The 26,252-nt window shown below is 39.4% G+C and overlaps 1 protein-coding gene across 10 annotated transcripts in view; it reads left to right on the forward strand.

Moving 5' to 3' along the window:
- ikzf1 (IKAROS family zinc finger 1 (Ikaros)) overlaps positions 1 to 26,252 on the forward strand; it is a 52,999-nt gene that overhangs the window by 19,983 nt on the left and 6,764 nt on the right. For 5 of the 10 annotated variants that reach the window (XM_007897471.2, XM_007897470.2, XM_007897468.2 and 2 more), the window contains exons 5-9: positions 14,585 to 14,845; positions 15,478 to 15,645; positions 18,217 to 18,342; positions 22,473 to 22,580; positions 25,607 to 25,738. In XM_007897471.2, the coding sequence (XP_007895662.1) occupies positions 14,585 to 14,845; positions 15,478 to 15,645; positions 18,217 to 18,342; positions 22,473 to 22,580; positions 25,607 to 25,738 (795 nt within the window). The remainder of the gene's footprint in view (positions 1 to 14,584; positions 14,846 to 15,477; positions 15,646 to 18,216; positions 18,343 to 22,472; positions 22,581 to 25,606; positions 25,739 to 26,252) is intronic. The other 5 variants (XM_007897473.2, XM_007897472.2, XM_007897474.2 and 2 more) reach the window with 3 other exon arrangements.

A 26,252-nucleotide genomic window follows, 5' to 3' on the forward strand; every position in this document is an offset into this window, starting at 1 on the left:
GATAAATTTACCAGTTTATTAACAAGGACAATTTGTTTACTCTTTTGGGGGGAGAAACAGCTATGGTTAAACAGGAAATGTTTTCAAACATAACGCATTTGAAGTTGCATTCAAGAGTTCTGTTATAAAATCTTGAGAAAACTACAAAAACATCGAACACATATTAATTCTAAAAACTTTGAAATAAAGGAAAATATTTTAACCTTACGTTAACATTCTGGTGCATCAATTCTACTGCAGTCTCCAAAGAGTTAATTATGTGCTGGTTACGACACGAAGAAATGAATAAGGCTAATGCCGTTCTGAGGTGAATCTGAAGCAGAAGCCTTTTTTTTGTGATTGGTATTTTGTGACATGCCAAGCCTGACAGTGTGGTCTCTCTCTGAGATGTACTATTTACAGAATTAATGTTGTTTTAATGAGTATACATTGGTTACTGAAGCATTACAATGGCAGTGCAGGTGTCAGCTGTTAAATGTCAGTGGTGAGCTGAAAAGGTACAAGCCTGCGTTATTTATGACAGAATGATTAAAGCCACAAGAAGCGATAAACTCAAAAGTCTGCTTCAGTCAGGGAACACTTTGCTATGTGGCTTCAGCTCAGACACTCTCCTTACAGATCTAATCTACAGCAAAAGGAAGTTGTTTTTTTTATCAGAACGCACATCTCTTCTGCTCAGCTAAACCTCATCTCTCAGGAGAATTGCATTATCTTGCAGGATCTAACGGTGGCTGCAGCAGAGCTCAGGCTTGCAAAACTCAGGGTGCAGAATGTTTGTGCACAGAGAACCGATGGCAGCAAGTTGTTAACCTTAGGTTATATTAAGTTTAAACCTCAGGGTAGGATAGTGCTTTTATTACTTTTCTTTCTGTGCCTGATATTTCCATTATTAGTGGGTAGATTGGTTCCACTTGCTTCAGTATTTGTGCGATCTTCTCCAGCTGCCTCTGTTAGGCTAATATTGGGGATGGAGTGATCATCAACTTTTATAACAGCCAAATGGAATGTTAAAGGTAAAGGACATGGTTAAAAGTTGAGTACCAAGAGAAAAAATACAATAGAACACTTTTTTTCCATGGACCAGCAAATGGTCATTTAATCATTACAGGAAATGAGTAGACCATTTAAAAAAAGACTTATGCAATGTGAGAAATATAAATGTATTATTTTATTGATGACAATGTGACGTTCTTCTGGTTTCCTCCAGTGGCAGATTGAGAATTTGTAAATGCCATATCTGTTGTGCACATGTTTCTTGAAGTCCTATGCTTGATGTCAAAATGGATGACATGATTATTCTCCAATTGTTTTGATGTACTGATCCAGGCATTCTGAGAAAATTATTTTCCACTTGTCAGTAAGTATAACTAGTGGAAAATACCCCAGGTGTCTCAATACTGGAAATATCCAGTACTGTTCCAGAGACATTTGCAAGATCAAAAATGCAAGGATGATTTATTATGTCTCATGTGTGGGACACAGTATTTAGATGTGAAATAAATCTATTTATCTGAAAATTCCAGATGGGCTCTAGTTACATCCTTGTTGATTCTTCTTTTAGTATTAACAAGCAAATAGTCTGAAAGGATAATTGCTGTAATCTGCAGAACTGGGGCTTGGTTTTGAAAGAAGCCCAGTAAGCTGATTCACAACAGATGAGCTGTTTTCAGCCCATTTGTAACTTTGGAAATTTCACAGGAGTTCATGTGAATTGCTCAATATTTAAAGCCAATTTGAATGTGTGAACTTCGCTGGATGGTGACCTTCATAATAATCTGGCATTTGGAGAGGTTCTGTGCAAAATCAGAAAGCTGAAAATGGTATCTTGCTCATCCAAGAAAACACTTTTTTCTTCTTCCTGAATATATCGCATTGTGGGAGGCCAGGGATTTTGCTCATCAATAAAAGTAAAACTTTTTTTGTATGAAATTGGACAATTGTGGCATGCCTTAGAATAGTTTTCACTAGTTTTAAGGTTTGATTTGGGAATGTTGTGGTGAAACTGAATAAAGGATCAAGTAGATCCCTGTCTTCCTTGCAAGTATCAAACAAATCCCTTGAAATCTTTTAAAAGACCGAGCAAAGCATTTGCAAGGTCAGTTTATGAAATGGTCATGTGTTGCAAGTGACTTTGGGACATCACAACTGTTTTGAAACTTTGAGGACATTGGGATAATGACTTACGGGAATTTGCATAACAAAAAGTGACTTGCAACTATTAGCAGAACCTGATTGAATGTATGCATTTTAAATTCACTGAGCATTGCCTGTAAAATGGAAATTTGATTGTGAAAGTTGCAATGTGTAATCCTGAATATTGGCCGGAAAATGTTTCTATTTTGCAATTAGTGTATATAGTGCAGTTTAAGAGCTGAATAAACCATCTCTAATGCAAAAGAAAAAACACTGCAGGTTTTAACCAATGTTCAAAGTTGTTTTAAGAGGTTTAATTAAATTATTAATGAAGATGACAATAGCTCTTGTGGGAACATGGTGAATGCCTAGTGAAGATCAAGCTGATTTTTAACTCCAGCTTTCAGGTTTCAAGTGTTATAGTACTTGTTCTCACCTACCCTCATTGGAAACGTTTTACTGGATCATATCAGAATTGCCAGATAGTGCGCTCGGTCACACTGCAATAACAGACCACTGTTTGGTTAATTACAGAACAGAACACACAGAGGCCATTTTGTCAGCTGAGAGAAGATACGTCAATTAAATATGGATTTATACTTATCATAGGTGATGATACGGTTCGAAAAGTAGAACAATGCCATCTCCAGCTTGCCTATTATCCTCGGTCTAACATATCAAAAATCTTTAATGTTATTTTTGAAATTGATATTGCCTTCCTCAAATTTTATCTATGAATTTCATTCCTTACCCTTCTCTCCAGAAGGCAACAGTGGAGTCTTCACCACTACCCTGTTTGAGCTCTGAGCATTTGGGGATCAAGTCTACACTTTTCCTAGTCTGTATGATTCAGCATGACACTTCATTGTGCATTTGCCCACTTTGCCACTGGCGGGGAACTTTGAGAACTTTAATAGCCAAGTTATAATCAACATTTAAGTTTAGATGTTTGTTAGATCCTTTTTGATGATTGATACCAAATGTGGATGAATTCATCTTCTTTCCATTTACATTGTACTGACTGTGGGAGGCAAAACGTTACCACAAGAGCTATTGCATGTCTTGACTAACCATTACCCTAGTGGAGTTCCATAGTTAGTGGTTAGCGCGCTCGCCATGCAAGCGAGAAGACCAGGGTTTGATTTCCTTGGGCGGGGCGAAACCGTAGGCAGGTTTCCTTACTCTACCCGCCTCTGTTTACCTTGTAGTAAGTAATTGTGCACAGCAGTGCCCCACAACAATCGTGGATTGAGTGACCCTTTTTTTTTGAGGGATTGCGCGCTACATTGCCCCAACAATTGGTTGATTGCTTTCCGGCAGTAGTAATCCCTCCAACAAAAAATAGGTCACTCAATCCACGATTGTTGTGGGGCACTACTTTGTGCAATTGGCGGTTACATTTCACCCACAAAATACAGTCAATCCACTTTGCAATATATTCCATGAAACACTTTGAGCCGTCTCAACGACGTGATAAGGCGCTGTATCAAAAATGCAAGCATTAATTAAATCAATTAACCAATTAATTTCTTTCAAGATGCAAGTGCGCAGTTATAGCAACAACAGCAACTTACATTTATATAGCGCCTCTCACACAGGCTAGTTTCATGAGGGGTGCTATGTAAATGCTATTTCCAGCTGTCCAGCATCCATGTGTGACATTTGCTGCAGAATATTGGAACTGTTAGACATTTTTACTTTGAAATATCTATGTTCAAGAAGCAAATGAATCAGATTCAGATGTGAGTCAGACTTTCAGCCTTGTCATCATTTTTGCTACAACTTAGCCTTTTATATAGTTCATCTCTCAGAATGCTTCCAGAACTTATTTATCACAGACATGTGTAACAAGCCACTGATAAATGTATTAAGACCCCAGAAACAGAATAGTAGCTTTTTTTTAGTCTAATAATATTCCTTGCATCTAATATTTCCATTGGAAAGACATTATCACAAGTTCACAGGATAATTGTATATTATTGATTATTGGTCAGGATGCCAGGATAAACTCTCTTCTCTTTACGAATAATATCATGGGCAGTCAGAACCTTGGTTTAACACCTCAAAAATAATAGTTGAAAACATGATTTTGTGTGCTGTCTTGCTTAGACACTTACAGATAGAATCGTAAGATGTAGGCCAGCATTTTTCTATGTACGAATGATTCTTCCCTTTCCTTGACTAACCAGTTTCCTGTTTTTCAATACTTCTGAAAATGCAAGACTGCAGTGCTGGTTTCTGCCAAACTTCAGTCAGGAAACGAAGGTTCCAACAGCAGTGTTACTATCCAAGCAAAGTTTCCAGCTGTTAACTGAAGTAAATGGAATAAATGTTCAGCCCCCATACTGGGGTTAAACACATTAGACGCTATGTTATAAATAGATACTGTGTTTTTTGACTTGTGCACCTACGCGTTGCGGAGATGGGTCTTCTTAACTTTGTACTTATTGGTAACTGTTACTGAGATTATGTTAGTACTTTGGACTGATAATCAAAGCTGACACTCCAAAATAGTGTGCTGCCTTGTTGGAGGTGCCAGCCAAGTGAGATGTTAAACCCAATATCCCATTTGACCGTTCGGTTAGATGTTACAAATCCCATGGAACTATCCGAAAAGAGAATGGAAGGGAACAGACATTGCCTTGTGCAAAATAATGCGGTATGAGCCTTCAATATATAGTCATTATACTTCATAGTTTATTTTGTGAAGCAAATTGAGATATCCTCATGACGTGAAAGGTGCAATACCAAATGCAAGAATTATTATTTTAATTTTGTTTCCTTTTTCTGCACTGTATTTGTATGTATATGAATTCTTCGGAGTGTTTCAGCATTACATGGAAGTTCTGAGAGCAGGGCCAGATTAACCAATACACCGGGTAAAATATGGTTTAGGGCCCCAAAGCCTGAACCTGATTGATGCATTGTATCTCCCGCCTGTGCCTCTCTTCCCGTTGTTCTCCACACTGCCTCAAAAGAGGCTACAGGAAGAGAAGCGCAGCAGGAAGCATGAGGCAGTCCGGAGAGCAGGAGCCGTGACTAGCAGCAACAGAGATCATCTTAATGGCACTGGAAAAAGATTTTGATGCAGACAATGTTGTGAATTTGTGCACTTTCTGGATTTCATACCACATATTGAGTGTGAGAAAATTTTGTGAGAAATGCTAAAGTATATGAAGCAGAATCACTTTCAGTGACCTCCCCATGTGAAAAACGCTATTCAAATGTAATTTTGTTGTTGTTGGTGGAATCGACATTTCCAAATGTGTCAGTTGCTCTTCGTATGTTCTTAACACGACCAGTAAGAGTCTGTGAAGGTGAACCCTCATTCTCAAAGATGATTCTCATCAAAAACTCACTCAGTGATCCAGGATAGATTGAATGCATTCGCATTTCTGTCTGTCGAGCACTATTTGACACGAGGTTTTAATCACGAGGAGTTGATATATTTGCAAATATGATGTCATGCAAGAAAGTATTTTAAAAAGGTATTGTTGCATATTTTGCATGCATAGTACAAAGGGCCCCTAAATGTGATCTGACATCAGCCCCCACCCCCCCACCTAATCCCTTAATCTGCCCTCGATTGAGAGTAATGTCAAATGCATTAAAATGATGGCTTCAAGAGTCAAGTACACTATAGATAGTGGTTCCAATCTCTGTGCCTTCTCTTACACAATTTAATAAATTGTATCCAGTGCAATTTGAATCCATATTTATCAAGAAGTGTAGATCTGAACAACCTTCCAATGGTTGCGAGTTATTATCAACAAAGCAAAGGTGAACCTGATCCCACTTGCTCCGCCACAATACCAGAGCACCTTCCACAATATCATTGTAGATACACTCAACACAAATAAGTACCTATTTTGTAATTGGACCCTCAAACAAAAATCATCATAGATTATCTTCGACAAAAAGCAGAAATAAAAATAGATTCCTTAGGATTTTCACAAGTAATCAATTGCCAAGAATTTGTTTCAGTGATTCATATCTCAGTCTTCACTCAATATCTCTGAGCCTGCTATACCGGATATCTTATTTAAAATAAGATTAAAAGCAAAAATTAAAAGGACGCACAGTGGGCTGAAATAAAGCCTTTGCGATCTTCACTAACAAAAACTAACATGAAGGCATTTTGATTTTGAAAATACCTGAAGGAAAACCATTCCATGTTGGGGGAGGGTCGATCCAAAACCTATCATTAACGACAGATTGCAAGGATATGTTTTAAATTGCATTTTCCGCCCTCTGTGATAATGATCACCAGTATTAATATTATAGTAATATTAGTAACTTTGTAAACTTTATAATTTGCTATTTTTACAAATGTTGCATTGATATTCAACAGTCCCCGTGAATTCTTTAATTTGCTAATCTAAAAAAAATCTACACGGGAGATCTACATGGGCACGTTTTTTAATCCTTCAAAAAAGGACAGTTCGTCTTGAGATTTATATTTGATTAAACATTTGTTCAACCTCAATTCCTGCAAGGATCACACAGCAGCACTTAATGAGAATGAGATGTAATGGGGATGTTTCTGTGTTGTAGATACTGTGTCCTCCTCTCGCATACTGAATGCTAAACATTTGCTGACCTGGGAAGGCAATGCAAGCACATTTATTAAAAGGGAACTCGATTCCATTGAGAATACTATCACCCAGGGTATAATTCTGTTCCCTATGCTTTCTCCCAAAATGCATAATTTTGCATGATTCCGTGGTGAAGTGCATTTTTTTCGCAAATCTGCCCACTCCATTGTATCTTCCTGTGCTCTTTATTACTATTAACACCAGCTCCTAATTTAGTCTCATCCACAAATACAGACATTATTCTGTCAACTTCTGGATCCCATCATTGACATTCATAGAGAACAAGAGAGGTCCTAAAACCGAACCCTGAAGCATTCCACTAACTACTTTCCACCAATCAAAAACGATTGCTTAATTCGCACTGTCTGCCACCTATCCTTCAAGTATTTCTCTATTCATTTTGATATCTTTCAATCTATCCCATGGGCACTATTCAAAAAGAGAAGGGAGATTCCCCCAATGTCCTGACTTTGATGCTGCATCAAAAGAGTCATTCAAAACGGACCTGGATAAGCGCTTGAAGAATAAATAAATGGATATGGGAAAGTGGGATAGATAGAAAGGATGATTTACAAAAACGCAGTGGACATAATGTGCTCAAAGGTGCTGAAAACGTGTGTTGAAAATATCTACATTTCTAATTAAAGGATCATAGGATCATAGATCTAATGAGGAAAATCATAGAAAAGGATTTGATCCCCATCCAATCAATTTCCAAATTAGACAACTTTGAAACAATCCCAGAATAATCCCCATTTTATGGTTCTACTTCTCTACACTTGAATTAAAAATTCTGCAAGGCATTTAAACAGGCATCAACTAGCACAAAATTCTAATTAATCCAAATACATACCTTTTACAAAGGCCACTTCACGTCCTACAATTTCTGAGATGAGAATCTGAAGAAAGGTTAGTTATTAGAGATATATGAATGGAATTTGATCCTTTTCCACCTAAATTCTTTCCCTGCTTTAAGTCCTTTACAGTTTTATTAAAAATGAATATCCCCTTAAATCAGGTTTGTATTTTCTAGGAGACCTGAATTTTATTATTTGCTCGCATGAACAACAAAAAAAGGCCAATTTGAACCTTTTCTGTAAACCTGCAAGAGTCAGTAAACTTCTCCTTTGGATGAATGGGCACAAGACGTAATTTCCATAATATCCTTTGAAAGCGTGATAGTTGTTCATCATCGATGACTTCAGATGTACTTTGGGGTCATTTTGGAAGCTTTATTGCCAGTTTCGTCTCCTCTCCTCCCCCACAGTTTCTAACTTGCTGCAGTATGGATGTCAGCAAATCCTGTTACCTCGCCTAAGTGGTCACATATATGGCAAGAATAAAATTAGAAGGCCTAAAGTAAACTAGATAACAGATCACATTTTCCCACAATAAAAGGAGTTCATACTCTGCCATTCAGGAGAAGTATAGAAGCGCAAGGTAGCAAATATCTGATATTAAGGTGAGATATTTGTCAGTGATAAATTTGTTTTCAATTACACACTTTTTTTGCAAAGCAAAGGAGGAATTAACCTTTTTAATATTCCTGCACCACTTGAGATTGTTTTCTTATGTTTCTTAAATATATTTGTATTTTCTAGGGGGGGGTTGAAATGTATTATTTGCTCGCGTTATTATGTGCCCATTCATCCAAAGAAGAGGCTGCAGAAGAGATTTACCAGAATGGTACCAGGGATGAGGGACTTTAGTTATGTGGAGAGATTAGAGAGGCTGGGATTGTTCCCCTTAGAGCAGAGAAGGTTAAGGGGAGATTTCATAGAGATGTTCAAAATTATGAGGGATTTTGATAGAGTAAACAGGGAGAAACTGTTTCCATTGGCAGGTGGGTTGGTACCAGGGGATATAGATTTACGATAATTGGCAAAAGAAACAGAGGGGAGATGAGGAAAATTATTTTTACGCAGAGTTGTTACGGTCTGGAATGCACTATCGGAAACTGATTCGATAACAACTTTCAAAAGGGCATTGGATAGGTACTTGAAAAGGAAACATTTGCAAGGATATTGGGAAAGAGCAGGGGAGTGGGACTGATTGGGTAGCTCTTCTGTGCTGTAATTTTCTATGATTCTATGGTTCTACGTGTGCATCTGCAAAAGTGGAGTAAAAACTTAAAATTAAACAATCCATATTGTTTTGAACCGTGGAATGACATTTTGTCCAGCTAAATAAAATGGCCCTAAAAGACCTGCATAAATAGTGCAATGTAGAATCAATGATGTAATTAAATACTGTATTTTTAAAATTCTGCTTCATGTTAATTTTCAAGTCGAAATCAACTACAGTTAAATATCATTATTGCTGATGTGTTGGATTCAGTATCAGCTGAACTATAGAACGCCAACAAAATACAGTTACTCCATTTCACAGTATATCTTGTGAAAACCCCTCATAATTCTCTATCAGGTCACCCTCAACCTTCTTTGTTTCAATGAAAAAGTGCTAGTTCCTCCAGTCTCTTCTCCTAGGCCAAACCATTCCACTCTGATATCACCCTAGTAATTCTCCTCTGCACCCCATATTCTAATTGCAGTCTAACTAAAGATTTCTATGTCTTTAGCATTACCTATATACCTACAGAGTATTCAGGATATGGAATGCCCTGCTAAGAGGATTGAGTCAGAATCCATATTAGCTTCTATCTGCTATTGAGCATTGAGTTTCTCTAACTGGCTTTAAAGGAACCACTGCCAAACTCAAAGAAAATGTATATTAACTGGAAGTTAGTAATTAAGAGTTAATGAGGTTTCACTTTAATATTAGTTACAGGAAGGATGTGTTATGTGTAGCCACATGTCCTGTTTCAACTCATAACTGTTTCAAATGGCTGAATAAAGAGGTCAAAATTAACTTGAAGGCCAAACAGAAATATTTTAAGAGATGTAAAGAAAGAAAAAGTTCCAACAATTATAACAAAAAAATTCCATTGACAATAACTGAAAGGGGTATTATGAGGTGGGAGGGCAATAAAAGGCAATTATTTGTGGAATCTAAAGAAAGTATTCAGCTATGTTAGTAATATGGCACATTTAAGATTAGCAGTATTACAGATAAGGAATGGCAGATGTGTTAAATAGATTTTTCATATCAGTTTTCACAAAGTAAAACTGTTGTCAAATTACAGAGCTGGTCATTTTGACTTTGTTTTTGTGTAAACCAAGCAGGCTTTGGCGAGGTGGGTGTTAATCAAAAATAAAGCAAATGAAATTGTCTGTAACACGACTGGACGAGATGGGATATGCCCAGAATTCTCAATAGAATGAGAGGGAAAATGACAATTTTTGGTAAACATTGGAGCTGTACCTAAGACCTGGAGAAAGCAGGAACATGAAAGAGGTCATGAGCCATGAAACTGAAAATTGTAGGCCAGTTATCCTCATAATTATAGTGAGGAAAATGAGTCAGATTATTCACACAGGATGCTCAGCATGAGTTTAGAAGCCAGAGGTCAAGGATCACAAATTTCCTGGAATTATTCAAGGCAGTAAATGCATGATCAAGTAGATATGAATTATCAGAAAGCATTTGATAAAGTTCTGAGTGTGAGATGGATTACTGGCAAATCACCTAGCTGGACTGAAAATTGACTCAGCAGAAAGAAGCAGAAGATTACAATAAATGGAAAATGGTTTTGCCTGAGGCTACTCACTATAGCGGTGGAGTTCGACCACAATGTGTTCAAGTTCCACCGCTGTCCGTAATACTCATTATTAATAATAATAAACCTTGCTTTGATATATCAAGAGGATATATTTCACATCAAGAGGATGCCTCAAAGTGTTTCACATGATTTACTGTAAATGTAGTACGGTTATGACTATATTTCATAGGTGAATGATTTGGGGGAGGCTGTTACTTATCATTTAAAATTTATGGATCATACTAAACTATACAAGAGGAAATGAAAAGGAGTCCCAACGGCAAAGGTGGAGAAGAGAAAATACAAAGCTTACAGTCAATGTGCAGGTTTTTGCAACTAATAACAAACCAAAAAGAAGGTTATATCTCGAGCACATGTCAGTATTCTGGAAGTTAAAAGAAAAAAAGAAAATATTCTTAAGTCTGTGTAGATCATGAGAGAGATCATTTTTGGAACATGCTGTTCGAGACATTCTATCTTCAAAATGATTGTGGAGAGGAATCAAAGAGGAATAATAATAATCCTTGTATTTGTCATGCCACCCTTCACATTGGGAGGATGGACCAAAGGGTTCATCAGACTTACTGTGAAATGTGATGTGTTTTTTTTTGTAAGGGAACGCGGCAGCCAATTTGCGCACAGCAATGTCTCACAAATAGCCAAGAAGTGTGACTAATTTTATTTGGGGGATTGTTGGCCAAGACACCAGGAGAAACTCACTTCTCTTTTCAAATAGTGCCATGGGATCTTTAATATCCCCCCGAAGAGGCAGATGGGGCTAGATTTAACAAAGGAAAGTATCCCCAACATTGGACACACACCCAGACTGCATTGGAGTGTCAGCTTAGACTATATGATTTCCAAGTCCTGACTTGGCGCTTGAACCCACAAACTTCTGAGTCAGAGGTGAGAGTGCTACCAACTGAGCCAGGTTGAGTAACAACAGTTGGAACTCGCTTTACATGGAGTAACCTCTCAGAGCGCTTAAAGTAACAAGGAAGATTCCAGGAATTCGGATTTAGAAGTTATAGGAAAGGATGGGGAGCTGGAGTCCATGTTATGTAGATTGTAAATAATCTCTACATGTATTGCACTTAATTGTATCCTGATGTTCTTATAGAGTAGGTTCAGAGAAGCCTGAATGTTCAATTTCAATAAAATAATTATTTCCTGTAACCTCTTGATTCAGCAGAAAAGAACCCATGTTTTAGAGTCAAATATCAAATCAGACCAACAAATGTTTGATTTGATGTATTTGTTTAGATTCAATTATTTCACACAGTGAGTGGCGAATATGTGGAAAACACTACCTGGGAGTGCAGTGGAGGCAGATTGTGTCAGCAAATTCAAGAGGGAATCAGACAGCTATTTAATGAATTCAATCAAAGGACATGGGAGCGAGGGTAATGTAGGAATTTTTTGACATTGGAGCCAGTCCCATGGACCACAGTGGTCTTTTCCAATCCCGTACGTCCTAAGTTCCTATGATTGCTTCTATAAATATAAACTTGCTATCAGATGGTTATATTGCTAAATTAGGTTACATATTTTCAGTAATGTGCTGAGAGGAGATTTTGAGGAACCACATTTTTGTGTGATGCATCAAGCAGAAATTGTCTTCTGTCTCATGCTTTCCCTGATCATGACACAATGATTTGTATCTTCTCAGAATATTGGTTCAATATTTTTTATTAAATAGTTTTTATTTGAAAAATCTATGAAGTTCTCCATGTTATGGCATAAATTGTGTGAGTGAGCTGTCGAACGGATTATAGGGGAAAAAAACTCAAATGTATTCTAATTGAAAAACCAGTTACCTAGGGTGAAACGCACCTCTTTTTGTAGCCAAATATTCTTTCCCATCAAGACAGCTGTACAATGAAAGTTATCTAGTATCAAAGTGCAATCATTACTGTTGTATTTTCAATTATCTTTTATAATGAAGTTTTCCTCTGCTTTCATTAGTAATTCATTTCATTATTGAGCGTACTCGTTTTGAAAGATATGAAGAGGAAACGGACTGAATACGGAAGAATAAGAGGATTTAAACACATGACATTGTTTGATGGAAAAAAAGTCATTTATTTGTCATCCTTAATTCAAAGCAAAGTAGAAAGTTTTTAGATGATTTTGTGCAGCATTTTATTTTTTCCCTATAGCTATTCAGTAACTGCCCACAATACCTCTGTTTGACTGCAAGAATTGTAATCAATTTTGTATTTTAATATCTTAATGGGCAGAAAAAGTTATATTTGGCTGTTGTAAACCGATGGAATTTGGTCTAAATTATGAGCCGTATTATAGAAAAATGACTCGTCTATATATAATATGGCCTTTAAGACAGATGGACAGCACATATGATATAATTGCATTCAGGTAAATGTTTTGGTGTGTATGTCGTTATGTAGTTACTTCTTAAAATTGCTTAATAGAAAGATAAATGCATCCAAAGAGCTGATGATTATTTTAAGCAAAATTATTTTTCCCAAGAAAAATCAATACTCTTCACTTTCTTGTTTTAAAATTTTGTTTTTGGAAAGTTTTTATTCAGTTTTACTCTGAGAAATGTGTCACATTTAAATGAATCTTTTCTAAGAATGTTAACCCAATCAAAATCCTTTGCATGATAAGTGGCAGTAGATAAAATAATAGTTCATTGAACAGACCCTATCATGTCCATTTGTGGAGTACTGTAGCTCAGTGGTTAGAGCACTCGCTTTGCAAGCGAGAGACCTGAGTTCAATTCCAGGCAGGGCGAAACCTTGGGCAAGTTTCCTTACTCCACACACCTAATAATAATCCCTCCAAAACCAAAAACAATAATAAATTGGTCATTTTTAATCTACGACTGTTTGTGGGACATTGCTGTGCGCAGTTGGCTGCCGCGTTCGCCCACAAATATACAGTCAATTCACTTTACAGTGTGTTCTGTGAAGCGCTTTGGGACGTCCTCCCGACGTGAAAAGCGCTATATCAAATGCAAGGTTTAAATTTAAATTTAAATTATATCAGTTTAATGTTTTGGCTAAGATAATATTTGTAATACTCATAATATCTGTCGTGAGAAGATAAAAACTTTATTCACAATAGGTTTGGAGTCAGAAGATTGTGGGTTCAAACCCCAGGTTGGGACTTTGGCCTTATTGTTTAGGCTGACACTCCAGTGCAGTGATGGGGGAAAGCTGCAATGTTGAAGTGTTGTCCTTAGGATGAGATGTTAAAATTAGGTCCCATCTGCCTGTTCAGGTGTATGTTAAATGAAGTATTTGAAAAGAGAAGGAAGTTTTTCTAGGTTTCCTTACCACCAATCCTCCATTTTGTGAACCGCTGTGTTTACCTGTGAATACACAGTGACTATCCTGACCTTTAAAATTCTGTGATGCCCATGACATTCTTTGACAATGCAATAAGGTGTCAAATGGAATGATTATTTATTGATATTATTTACCCGCTGTGTAAAGAAATCTTTCCTGATATCTGTCCTGAAATTGCCCTCGGTGATCCTAAGTCTTTACCCACTTGTCCTGCAGTTTGAACTCAGCCATAGATACTTGATCTTATTTTGTGTACTTTACCGTTTGTATTGCGAGTAAATAGGAGAGTCCCTTTGTTACTGAAAAAATACAAATGTTTCCTTGATATTAGGTCACTATTTAAATACAGATGTGCAGAGAGTCCATTTTAGCCTGAGCACAATGTCTGATGTGGAGGAATTGGTACAATTTGGTATTGCCACTTTCAAAGCTGTTTCAATATCATAACCAGTAGCTGCAGTGCAACCAGAGCATCCAATAGTTGATAAAAGTAGAACTGGATATGATGTTAAGTGGATTTCTAACTTGTGTAATCAAGGTAGCACAATATGTGTGATAGCACTCACTTTGAGGTAAAATATGTTACAAAATTGATCATGTTGTAGTATAGTTTAGTGTAAAGGCTCTTGGCCTCTTCAACAACAACAACAAAAGCAATAACTTGTATTTATATAGTGCCCCTCACGCACGGTAGCATCCCAGAGCGCTTCTAACCCTTGCTTGAGTCCTGTTGTCTGATGCCCGAACCTTGATATTTGTTAGAAAATCTGCCCTCTCATGCATAAATACATATATACATGTCATTGTTTCTGCTATTGATATTGATTGATCTGATTTCTTCTGTATTCTGTGTCAATTGAATTTTGTGCTCCATTTTCTTCCAGCAAACTCTATTAAATTGGAAGCCCCAAGTGATGAAGAGAATGGGAGAGCCGGTGATGCCAATGGTGAAGAGTGTGCTGAAGATCTACGCATGATAGATACTTCTGGGACTAATATGAATGGACCTCACAATGGCCAAGACCACAAAACGTTTTCTGGAGTTGGGGGCATTCGACTTCCAAATGGCAAGCTGAAGTGTGATATCTGTGGAATAATTTGCATTGGGCCAAATGTCCTCATGGTGCACAAACGTAGCCACACTGGTAAAAACAGGCATCGCTTTTTTCTGTTTTTTACCTTCATCACTTTCATTCGGATTTTACTATGCCACATTTTTGCATGCTACTTGCCCCCCTCCCACTCCCAGCACCCTTGAAGAAAATTATCATAACCAGAATAGTAAAGCGCTTCAGATTTTAAATGAGAATGTGATGCCGAGATTAAAGTGAGAGCCTGAAAATGCATTTTTAATAAGTTTCCTTTTTTTTATTGTTCATTTCAATTTCTTTTTTTTCTAAGAAACAGTGAAAAAGCCACATTAAAAAAAACACAGAATGCCACAACATTAAAAAAAAACCATATCTGTTTATTCTGAAACTGCTGATCAGGAAGAGTGGCTCTTAACACACAATGATGCCGGCACTCTATTTAAATGAGTTTGAATCTTCATTGTGATGTGCCATTTTGATTTTAGAAAAAATTAGATTTTTCAGATCAAATTGACCTAGTCACTGAAGCATAGAGAAACTGGCAGGTTTAGTCTGAAAGGCTCATGTTATATCAAACTTGCAGCTGGCAGGAATAACACAACAGTAGAAAAGATGCATCCTTTTCTAAAATTCCACACTTAATATATTGAGGGGTTTTCTTCTAACAAATATACTCTGTCTTGCAGGGGAGCGTCCCTTCCAATGCAATCAGTGCGGTGCATCTTTCACTCAAAAAGGCAATCTACTTCGCCATATTAAGTTGCACTCTGGAGAGAAACCTTTCAAGTGCCATCTTTGCAACTATGCTTGCCGGCGTCGAGATGCACTCACAGGCCATCTACGCACTCATTCCGGTGGGTATTCCGCTCAACAACTTTATGAACTCAGCTATTAACCGAATGGTGCAGAAGAGACAGATTTACAAAATATGGGTTGTGCTTGTTTGCGCCTGTATGTATGGGTAATTTGTTGATGGTTGTAAGAAGGTGAGTTAATTAGGGTGCATTTTCTAAAAAATACTATAAGTAATATATTTATTTAAATTTTCAGTTTACACCTAGAAAAAGTACCTTGATAATGTTCCACAACTCACTTTCTTTGGTCATCCAGCTGTCTGACACATGTGATGTGGAAACCCATCAACGTTCTTTTAAGAATATCCAAACCAAAATGAGAGTTCCGCCTACACATGGAAATTCACGTGGATCGGAATGGAATTCGCAGCCTATCCTTACCTAGTTCTGGAAAGTATTAGGCGCAGGCTGACCAGAGCCAAGGCCTGGGACCCCAGAGTGTATTGGGGGGACTACTGGCGACTAACCAGCTAAAACTGCATAGCTTGCCATTGATATCAAGCTTTCCCACCTCTTGTCCAGCTAGGACTGCCCTACCCATTAGGGCTTTGGCTTGTAGGGTTAACAGGATTGTTTGTGGAGCACAGTGTTTATCATACAATGTGTAGATGCAATGGTTGCCAGCAATCATAATTAGTATTCAGCAATAAAATTCAGCAATATTTCACTTTTTAGATATTCGATGCTGGATGGTTTGAATCCTACAAAAGGATTTTTTGATGAACCACTATTTTTCATCTTAGTGGAAGTGACTGGTGGAAAGCATAATACTGATGGTCTGAATTAGCTGCACTATTATGGAAAGTGATTAGACTGGGAAAGAAAGTTTTCTTACAATTATTTAATTTTACTTTTTCCCTATAAAGTAACAACTAACAAAGTCCTTAAGACATAAAATTACTCTTGCCATTGGTGGCTTTGACAAAGTATGACAAAGTGGGCTTATAGCAGGAAAATCACTTTATAGATTCAAATCAGCAAAACCACTGGGCCTATACCAAGTTTATACTGCTATTTTATCTCCGGAGACAAGCATGTGTTGACAGGGAACTAATAATGTGCAATGATTAGTCTTTTCAGTTCTGTATCCATCCAGATACAACTTTCGGTCAGATCTCCTGTCCCTTTGCATACAGAAGATCTGATGAGAAGTCAAGTGTCTGGGCAAGTAGGCCTGGTGGCATTCCACACTTGTATAGACAGTTTCATGTAAGTGGAGAAATGTAAATGTGATATCAGTGTCAAGAGGAATTTCTCACCCGAAGTGAAAAAAAGTCTCGTTGGTTTGGAAATCTCTGACAGTAATACACAGATGTACTTGGACTCTGGGGATGCTTTTCTAATTTACTTCCCTGTTTTGTTAACACTTTTCTTTTTGTCCTTAACTTCCTCCCCAAAACATAGTCCACATCCCTGAGCAAATAATACATCAGGCATCATTGCTTATATGCACGCTATATCTAATCACTTCAGAAAGTGCTTCTCCCACTATTCCAATTGGGAAATAACTTTTCATCCACCCGCCCAAAAATATTTTCTCCCCAACAGTTGAGTATCACAGTTGTGAACCTGCATCTTACTACTCTGAAACATGGTGGATCAAAACTCGACTGGGTTGACCTAGTATTAGTCATTTGTGAAATCTATAAACCTTTGTTGAGGCTTCCACTGTCATACTGTTCCATGCAGAACTGTTGTCCTTTTATTACTGTCAAGTACATTGATTTAAAAATCATATTAAAATAAGCCACTTCAATGGAGGTAGTTTCATTGGTGAACTTAAGCAGTGTTCCAAATTCAATGCACATTGAAGCTTCCTTATACAGTATCTAGTTACTGGTGTGAGGCTAGTTACCCTTGAACCTGTAATGTACATTTGTAACCAGATTAAAATATGTGCAGTTAGATTGTATTTTCCACGCAAAGTGCATGCTCCAGTTTCCTCTGGATCTCGACCTAGTGGTCTAAGGCTAAGTTCCGGTTAATGCGGCTTTAACATTTTGTGGATTTTAGACATCATTCACTTTAAGACATTTTGTTTTGGGTCCCAGTAAAAAGACAGATTAATTAAGGGATGTGGAAAAGGGATGTGGAAAATGTTTTGAGCCACAGTTCAAGCTGAATTTCAGTTGTTCCTTAGTTTTCTTCCACTGTGTGATTCAGTGCGTGAGTAGAACCAGTGAAGGGAGTAATGATCTCAGTGTAACCAATATTGTTTTTTAACCTATTTATTCTGTGTTTAGGAATAGCTGTTCATAATAATAATACATTTTACTAAGTTTCTGCCCTCCAGCAGTTCAAGTGAATGCCTAACTCCTTGGATAGGCAGTTTTTAAACAGTGTCTTTAACTTTTCAACTCACTTACTGGAATAATTCATATAGTTACAGGAATGGTGCTATTAGAGTGTGTGGAGCATGCATATTATTATACACATTGACTATACACTAAAGAAATAAACACTTTGAAATATATGGGAGCTAACAAGCGGTGGCAGAAACAAATCCAACATCAATAAAGAATTGCAAAAAAAGTTGTTAGTTCTTAAGTGATCTGTTCTTGTTTTGTGCAGTTGGAAAACCTCACAAATGTGGCTATTGTGGAAGAAGCTACAAGCAGCGCAGCTCACTCGAAGAACACAAAGAGCGTTGCCACAATTACTTGCAAAGCATGGGCCTGCACAGTGGCATCTATCCAGGTACATAAATAGTTATGAACACTTCGCGGATTTCTGAGTTGTAATCCACAACCCCCAATAAATGTTACTGAATGAAGAAGGGATGGCTGGAGGAGTATAAAGAAATTAATTGTCCTTACTTTTGATATCTCCTATTGCCATGGAAACCCACAATTGTGCAAAATTCTAGCAGACAAATGGTTAAGGGATTTATTTGTTTTGTTTTGCGCTGATTTAGCAGAGTAGAAATATCCGTGAACAACACTAAATGGCGATAGCTCCATCCATCAAGGAAGCAATCACATATGGGAATATGAGAGGCCCTCCAAATAGGTTGTTAGGAAGTAACAAGAATCATTATAATAATCCTTGAATTTGGTACAACGCCTTTCACATCAGTAGGACATGAAATGAGTTTCTCTCAGTATCCTGGCTGACATCAGGATTTACAGGATTTACTGTAAAGTGCAGTGACTGTATTTTGTAGATGAACATGGCGGCCGGTTTGCACACAGTAATGTACAACAAACATACAGCCGTGAAGTGGATAACTAATTGTATTTGGGCGACTATTGGCCAAGGACATTGGGAGAAACTACATTCTCTTTTTAATTAGTTTCACGGGGCCTTTAATGTCCATCTGAACAGGCATCTGAAAGCTCACCACAGGACGTCTCATCCAAAGCACGGCACCTGCAACAAAACGGTGCTTCCATAGTACATTTGTATAGCGCTTTTCACGTCGGGACGACCCATATAAGTACAAATTCCAATATAGTGTTTGAACCCATAACCCTCTGAATTCACTCCGCGGTCACTTCCCCTCCAACATCCACCCACTCCTCAACCCCTCCCTCCCACACTCTGACTCCTACCCATCCTCCCCTACACACTTTCGTACCCGTTTCCCCACCCTCTGTCACCAAACGCATCCTATCCCTGAAACCCACCACCTGCTCCCTTGACCCCATCCCCACTCCACTCCTTATCTCCCAGCTCCACCTCCTTGCCCCACATATCACAGACATCATCAACCTGTCCCTCTCCTCTGGCTCTGTTCCCATTCCCTTAAAAACTGCCACCGTCACTCCCACCTTGAAAAAACACTCCCTTGATGCGTCGCAGCTATCAAGCTACCGGCCCATCTCCAACCTCCCCTTCCTGTCCAAGGTCCTCGAACGAGTTGTCGCCTCCCAACTGCGCTCTTTCCTCTCCACCCATTCATTATTCGAACCCCTTCAGTCGGGTTTCCGTGCTGCCCATAGCACAGAAACTGCCCTGGTCAAGGTCACCAATGACATCCTGACCATCTGTGACCAGGGCTCCCTCTGCCTCCTCGTCCTCCTCGACCTATCAGCAGCATTCGATACGGTCGACCATGCTATCCTCCTCCACCGCTTGTCCTCCCACCTCAACCTTCAAGGCCCTGTCCTTGAGTGGTTTAGGTCGTACCTCTCCCACCGTCTTCACTTTGTTTCCACGAATGGCTTTTCCTCCACCCCCCGCACTGTCTCGTGCGGTGTCCCTCAGGGCTCTGTCCTCGGTCCCCTCCTCTTCACCCTCTATATGCTCCCCCTGTGGTGACATCATCCGCAGACATGGAGTTAACTTCCACATGTATGCGGATGACACCCAACTCTACCTTTCCTCCTCTACCCTCAACTCCACGACCACCGATGTCCTGACAGCTGCCTGTCCGACATCGAGTCCTGGACGAGAGACAACTTTCTTCAGCTCAACGTGCGCAAAACTGAGGCCCTCCTGATTGGCTCACGTCAGCGCCTCCGCACCTCAGGCGCTGACACCATCAGCATCCAAGGCTGCACTCTCCACCTCTCAAAGCCAATCAGGAACCTTGGGGTTCTGTTCGACCCTGAGCTGTCCTTTCTCCCTCACATCCGCACCACAACTGGCACCGCCTTCCATCACCTCCGAAACATCGCCAGACTACGGCACTACCTCACCCCTCACGCTGCTGAAACTCTGGTCCACGCCTTTACCACCTCAAGGCTGGACTATGGGAACTCTCTCCTCGCCGGCCTTCCCGGCACCTCCCTCCACAAGCTGCAGGTCATTCAGCACTCAGCTCGTGTACTGTTCCGCACCAGGCTTCGTGACCACATCACTCCCACCCTCGCTCGCCTCCACTGGCTCCCCATCCCCCAGAGGATCGAATTCAAGATCCTCATCCTCACCTACAAGGCCATTCACGGCCTTGCTCCCTCCTACCTCTCTGACCTACTATCCCCCTACCTACCTGCCCGTACCCCCCGTTCCTCTGGCTCCGGTCTGCTCCACATCCCCCGCCCCAAACGCCCTACCATTGGTGGCCGGGCCTTCAGCCTCTCAGCCCCGAGGCTCTGGAACTCCATCCCCCAGTGCCTTCGCCGCCTCCTCCCTTTCCTCCTTCAAGGCCGGTCTCAAGACCTTTCTCTTTGACCGTGCCTTCAGCTCCTCTCTTGACTCTCTACCCCCTCCTCGATCCCTCCCTTCCCTCCCCTCACCCTGACCATTTCCCCCCAATGCTCGGGTCCTGACCCAACTGTACAGCGCCTTGGGACGTCCTCCCGACGTGAAAGGCGCTCTATAAATGGAATCTTGTTGTTGTTGTTGACTCAGAGGTGACTGTGTCACCAACTGAGCCAGGCTGACCTTAGCAACCTTAGCGTGGAGAAGGTATTTGGCAAGGCTGGATTTATTAATGAAAACCAAGGATCTAGCTCCTAGAGAATGTGCATGTGCAGTGTCCTTTAACTCTCACACTCCGAAGCCAAGCAACACAAAATCTACATCCCCCACCATGTCAATTTTTAAAAATGTTACAGTCAGATACGGTAATTTCAGGCTTTTTTGAAAAGAGAAGGAAACAATGTGAAGTCCTACTGATGGGAAAATCGATATCCCATAAGGATTATTATTAATATAAAATCGTAAAGCCTGTTAATGTACAGAGCATATGAAATATTTTTGGTGATAAACAATGATAGATCATAATACATAGTTAGGCAATGCTAAAAGGTACGCTATAGTATAGTTCAAAAAGCCTTGATCACATTTCAATATCATGCAATATTGTGAGACCTTCGGTACTTTAAGACATTGTGACATACTCAAAGACATGATTAGAGAGAAAGGTGAAATCAGAAGACAGAATATAGCTGCCATTATAAATGTAGACATGTGACAGATTTCACGTGTATAAAAGTCCAGTAACGGATGGGTGAGAAGGGGCATTTAATAATAATAACAACACTTGCATTTGAAATAGTATTTAATCACATCATTGAGACACCACAAAGCATGTCACAAGATGTTATTACAAAGTGTAGTGACTGTGTATATGTAGGCAAATGCAGCAGCCAATTTGCCCACAGCATTGTCCCACAAACAGCCATGAAGTGAATGGCCAATTTGTCCATTTCAGTAATGTACAGTGTAGTGTGTAAGTGTTAGCCCCCATGGGATGATATTGCAGGGAGTCCCTTCAGGATCGACTCTTATTTACATGAATGTGCAATAGCCTTTTCAAAACATAGTTCTGTTGATTTGTTCCTTATGAACACAATCATAGCTTCAGCTGGGCTGGAAAAAAGTACAACTCCTGCCACCTGCCCAAGCTGACCAGAGCACCTGCCTCTGCTCATACAGAAATGTTGAGCTGCTTGATGCAGTAGGTGATGGTATCAGGGTGTTAAAAGAGGGGAACAAAGCTGCCCAAGTCACCATCTGACCCGTGAAAGTTGTCACACTTAAGAGGGTCAGCAACAATAAACTGATATCCTGGTGGATAAGTGCCATTTCCAACAGTAGCACCTTGATCAGCCTGCAGATGTTGAAGTACATTCAGCCTCACTCCACATGTCCAACATAACACGGGACAAGTCAGGACAGGAGTTGCAATAAATTGTTTTCATCCAGCAAACTTGCACTCAGTTTTCAGATCCCATGCTTGCAGTTATTGTATCCATAAAATATAGTTAACGATAAAATATGGACAAACAAGATCTGAGGGAGGGATGGGCCTGTCATAGTGTCGGACAGCAGTTGTTCGAATTGCAACTTTTGTAATATAGATTTTTTCAAAACCTCGGCTGCCATTTCATCTATTTCAGCTTGCCATCTCAAAGTTCTTTTTCCTTTTGTATCGGTAGAGTTTCACATGAATTCCAGGCGTATGGTTAAGATTGGGGGATCTCGGTTTAACTTCTCATCCAAAAGGCTGCACCTCCGACAATGCATCGCACCCGCACACTGCAATGGTACTGGCATGTGCATCTGCAGTGTTGTCCTCGAAGAGACGTGCATTTATGGAAATGTTGGAAACCGTACTTTCAGTCTTAAACCACTTCCTGTCCTGCCTTGTCCCAGTTTATGTTGGACATGAGGCTGACTGTACCTCATCGTGCACCTATTGTGAATTCTGTCAAAAGTGATAAGTTTAGCCCATCTTAGAAGTTATGATTTGTGATTGTTTTATGGATTAGCCGTAAAAACAAGACTTGCTTGAGTAAAAGGGTCATAATTTGGATATTGTTTTTCCACCTGAAAAGTACATCACAGAATAAAAGGCACACATGTACTCACCAAATTCAGCCTATTGTCCCTCTACTGTCACAAGGGAATTTTGAGTCTAATGTTGGGTGTCTGCTTACATCTTGTGCTGCTCCAGTGACGTAGATACAGAGGTAAAGGTGTCCAGGAGTAGTGGCATTCATGTCTTGGAGACTGAAAGGTGACTGTGGAAGCAGCCAAGGTGGATGGGAAATACCTATAACAACAACAAATTATACTTGTATAGTGCCTTTCACGTCGGGAGGACACAGTAACAGCAGTATATGTAACGTAACAGCATGGAAATGTGCTTTTAAAACTAAGATATGCCCTTGCAGGTTGGAGATATCTTGTTGAAATTGTTAAACAGCAGCAAGGTAACATTTGAGGCCATGCTCACTGTGAATTCTTGATCGTTTGGGAGAAGGCAGTCCACTAAATTAAGGTCATCTCAACTGCTCTTGGTAGTGGTTAGATTTACAGCTACAAGAGCACATTACATGCTTACTCCATTGACCGGTGAATGATGTTAGTAAAGAGAGAGGGGATAAAGTAACAGAATCTGAAAGGTAACGTGTGCAAGTCAAGCTTCTTGCACTCTTGCAGAGCTGCCTTTTTTTATCACGTAATGCAAATAGTCTGAATGAAAATATAGTTGAAGCCCAGGAACTAAATGTGAACAAAGTTCAAGCTGACACTCCAATGCAGGGCTGGTAGGGAAGTTGCACTATTGGAGGAGCGGTCCTTTGGATGAGGCATTAAACCAAGGTCCCCGTTAAAGATTCCATGGCACTATTCAAAAAGAGAAGGGAGTTTTTCCCAGTGTCCTGGGCAACAAAGCCCCACCACCCAAAAAAATATTGCTTTCAATTTTTAAAAAAAGGTCATTTATTTTGTGGCTGTTTGTGGGACAGTGCTGTTTGTGGAGTCCTGTAACTCAGTGGTTAGAGCACTCGCCTCACAAGCGAGAGACCTGGGTTTGATTCCTGGCAGGCCAAAATGTTAGGTACGTTTCCTTACTTTCAATTTGCAGTGCTGTTTGTGGAGTCCTGTAGCTCAGTGGTTAAACCTAAGTTCAATTCCAGGCAGGGCGAAACCTTGGGCAAGTTTCCTTACTCCACACAGAGCCTAATAATAATCCCTCCAAAAAACCAAAAACAATAATAAATTGGTCATTTTCAATCTACGACTGTTTGTGGGACATTGCTGTGCGCAATTGGCTGCCGCGTTCGCCCACAAATATACAGTCAATTCACTTTACAGTGTGTTCTGTGAAGCGCTTTGGGACGTCCTCCCGACGTGAAAAGCACTATATCAAATGCAAGGATTATTATTATTATTATTATTATTATTATATTATTCCACACGTCTCTGTTTACCTATCAATAAATAGGAACACGGATGTTAGTCGATTGGCGAATAACTTTTCCACCTTCAAAATTCCTTCAAAAAAAATAATAATAAATTGGTCACTTCATTCCACTCCTGTTTGAGGAACGCTGCTGTGCACAATTGGCTGCTGCGTTTTGCACATAAAATACACAGTCAATTCACTTTACAGTATATTCTGTGAAGCGCTTTGAGACGTCTAGAAGACATGATAAGGCGCTATATCAAATACAAGGATTGTTGTTGTTATTATGATTATTATTATTCTATAGACAAATAGCTATCATCTAAAAATGCTCTGTTACAGTTCAGGCTTGAAGCTTTAATTCCAAGCCATGAACTGATCTGAAGCCCATCATGGAGAGGTCACAAGGATCACTCACTTTACACACTTTCCTTAGAAATGCTGTAAAGAGCTTTGTCTTTATAGAGCAGTTTGACCTATAATCAAAAGCATGTGTAGATGAGGACCTTACAACACTTGAACAGAATGCCTTTAACATAGGATGAATAATTCAATGCACTTCACAAAGATGATGGCGATCATGATCAGGGAGGCAAGAAGGAGGACTTTGAGGGTGCTAATCAAACACACGGTCAAAGAGATTAGTTATTAACACAGTAATGAAAGAAGTAGAAGGCGCAAGACAAAGGGATTTTGGGAGCGAGCCATAGCGGATTCAAATCCATCCCTTTGAAATCTTCTTAAAACTTATTCTCCTCTCCATACCCTCCTTTATTCTGACTCTAGGCTCAATTCTGACTCTAGGATTGATTCTGACATTCCATTGCCAAGCACCTTGGAGCCAGTTCATCACCAAGGAGACCCGCTTATCTACCCCACTTCCCCCTCCAAGAAGGATAGTCACTAGTTAGTCATTTGACATCCGACAGGCACAGGTTTGAGTCCTGACTAAGTGGATGGTAGGTACCAAGAACTCTATGAGCTTCCTGGTCAGCTGTGCAGCTCAGCATGAAATTACCTTTACTGATGATGTGCTTTGACTGGTACCATAACCAATACATTTTAACACTGTAGACTCCCAGCTAATTATAATACAGTAGTAGCAATAATTCTACAGAGACAACTCAAAAATTACTTCACTAATGCTGTAGTTACCTGGACAAGCAAGATTAGTTATGGTAAACGGTGCACAAATCCACTCATTAATAGGAACGTCTAGGTAAGGAGCTACCAGTTGGATTAAGAAAACCAAAGCAGTGGAACTGATGGACTAATTAGAATAATTAGCATTGAAACTGACAGATTAGTTTGAGCGTCAGTCACTACTAGCTTCACCTCACTATTTCTCAATGGATTTGCTTTTTTCTTTTTTTTATATAGTGAAAGAAGAAAGCAAACCACATGAACTAACTGAAGGAGTGGGCAAGATGGGATCAGAGAGAGCTATGGTACTGGACAGACTAGCAAGTAATGTTGCCAAGCGCAAAAGTTCAATGCCACAGAAGTTTGTTGGTAAGCATGACATGTTTGTTCACAGTAACCTTTCGTCTACTGTTTGTGGCATTCAAGATGCTGTGCAGCATTGTTTGTTTGTACCAATGAAAGTGTCTATTAGAACATATAAATACCAGTTCTATTTGGCAACATCATACCACTGAGTTTTATTCTTCAATTTGAGTTTCTGAATAAAATGCTAACAATCTTTATTTCAAAATGCTTTAGGTAGCTCTTTAAGGCTTTAAAACACTTTTGGGGCTTTTTTACTTGTTGTTAGAAGCAAAATATGCTGACACTTATCTTAGTAAATATCCCGTGAGCAAGGAGAACCACATAGGAAAATGCTTTGTGAAAAGGGAGCAGCAAAACAGGAAGAGAGTCTAAATGGGGAAGGATATGTTATAAAATAGTAATAGGGGAGAAAACACACCAACAAAACTGGAATACATTTAAAAAGGGAATCTCAACATTAGCTAGATTAAAGAACCCCTTTTTAAAAATCAGGCATTTATATAATATTAGCTGTAGC

The sequence above is a fragment of the Callorhinchus milii genome, unplaced genomic scaffold (assembly GCF_018977255.1).
Source record: "Callorhinchus milii isolate IMCB2004 unplaced genomic scaffold, IMCB_Cmil_1.0 Scaffold2, whole genome shotgun sequence".
NCBI lineage: Eukaryota > Metazoa > Chordata > Chondrichthyes > Chimaeriformes > Callorhinchidae > Callorhinchus > Callorhinchus milii.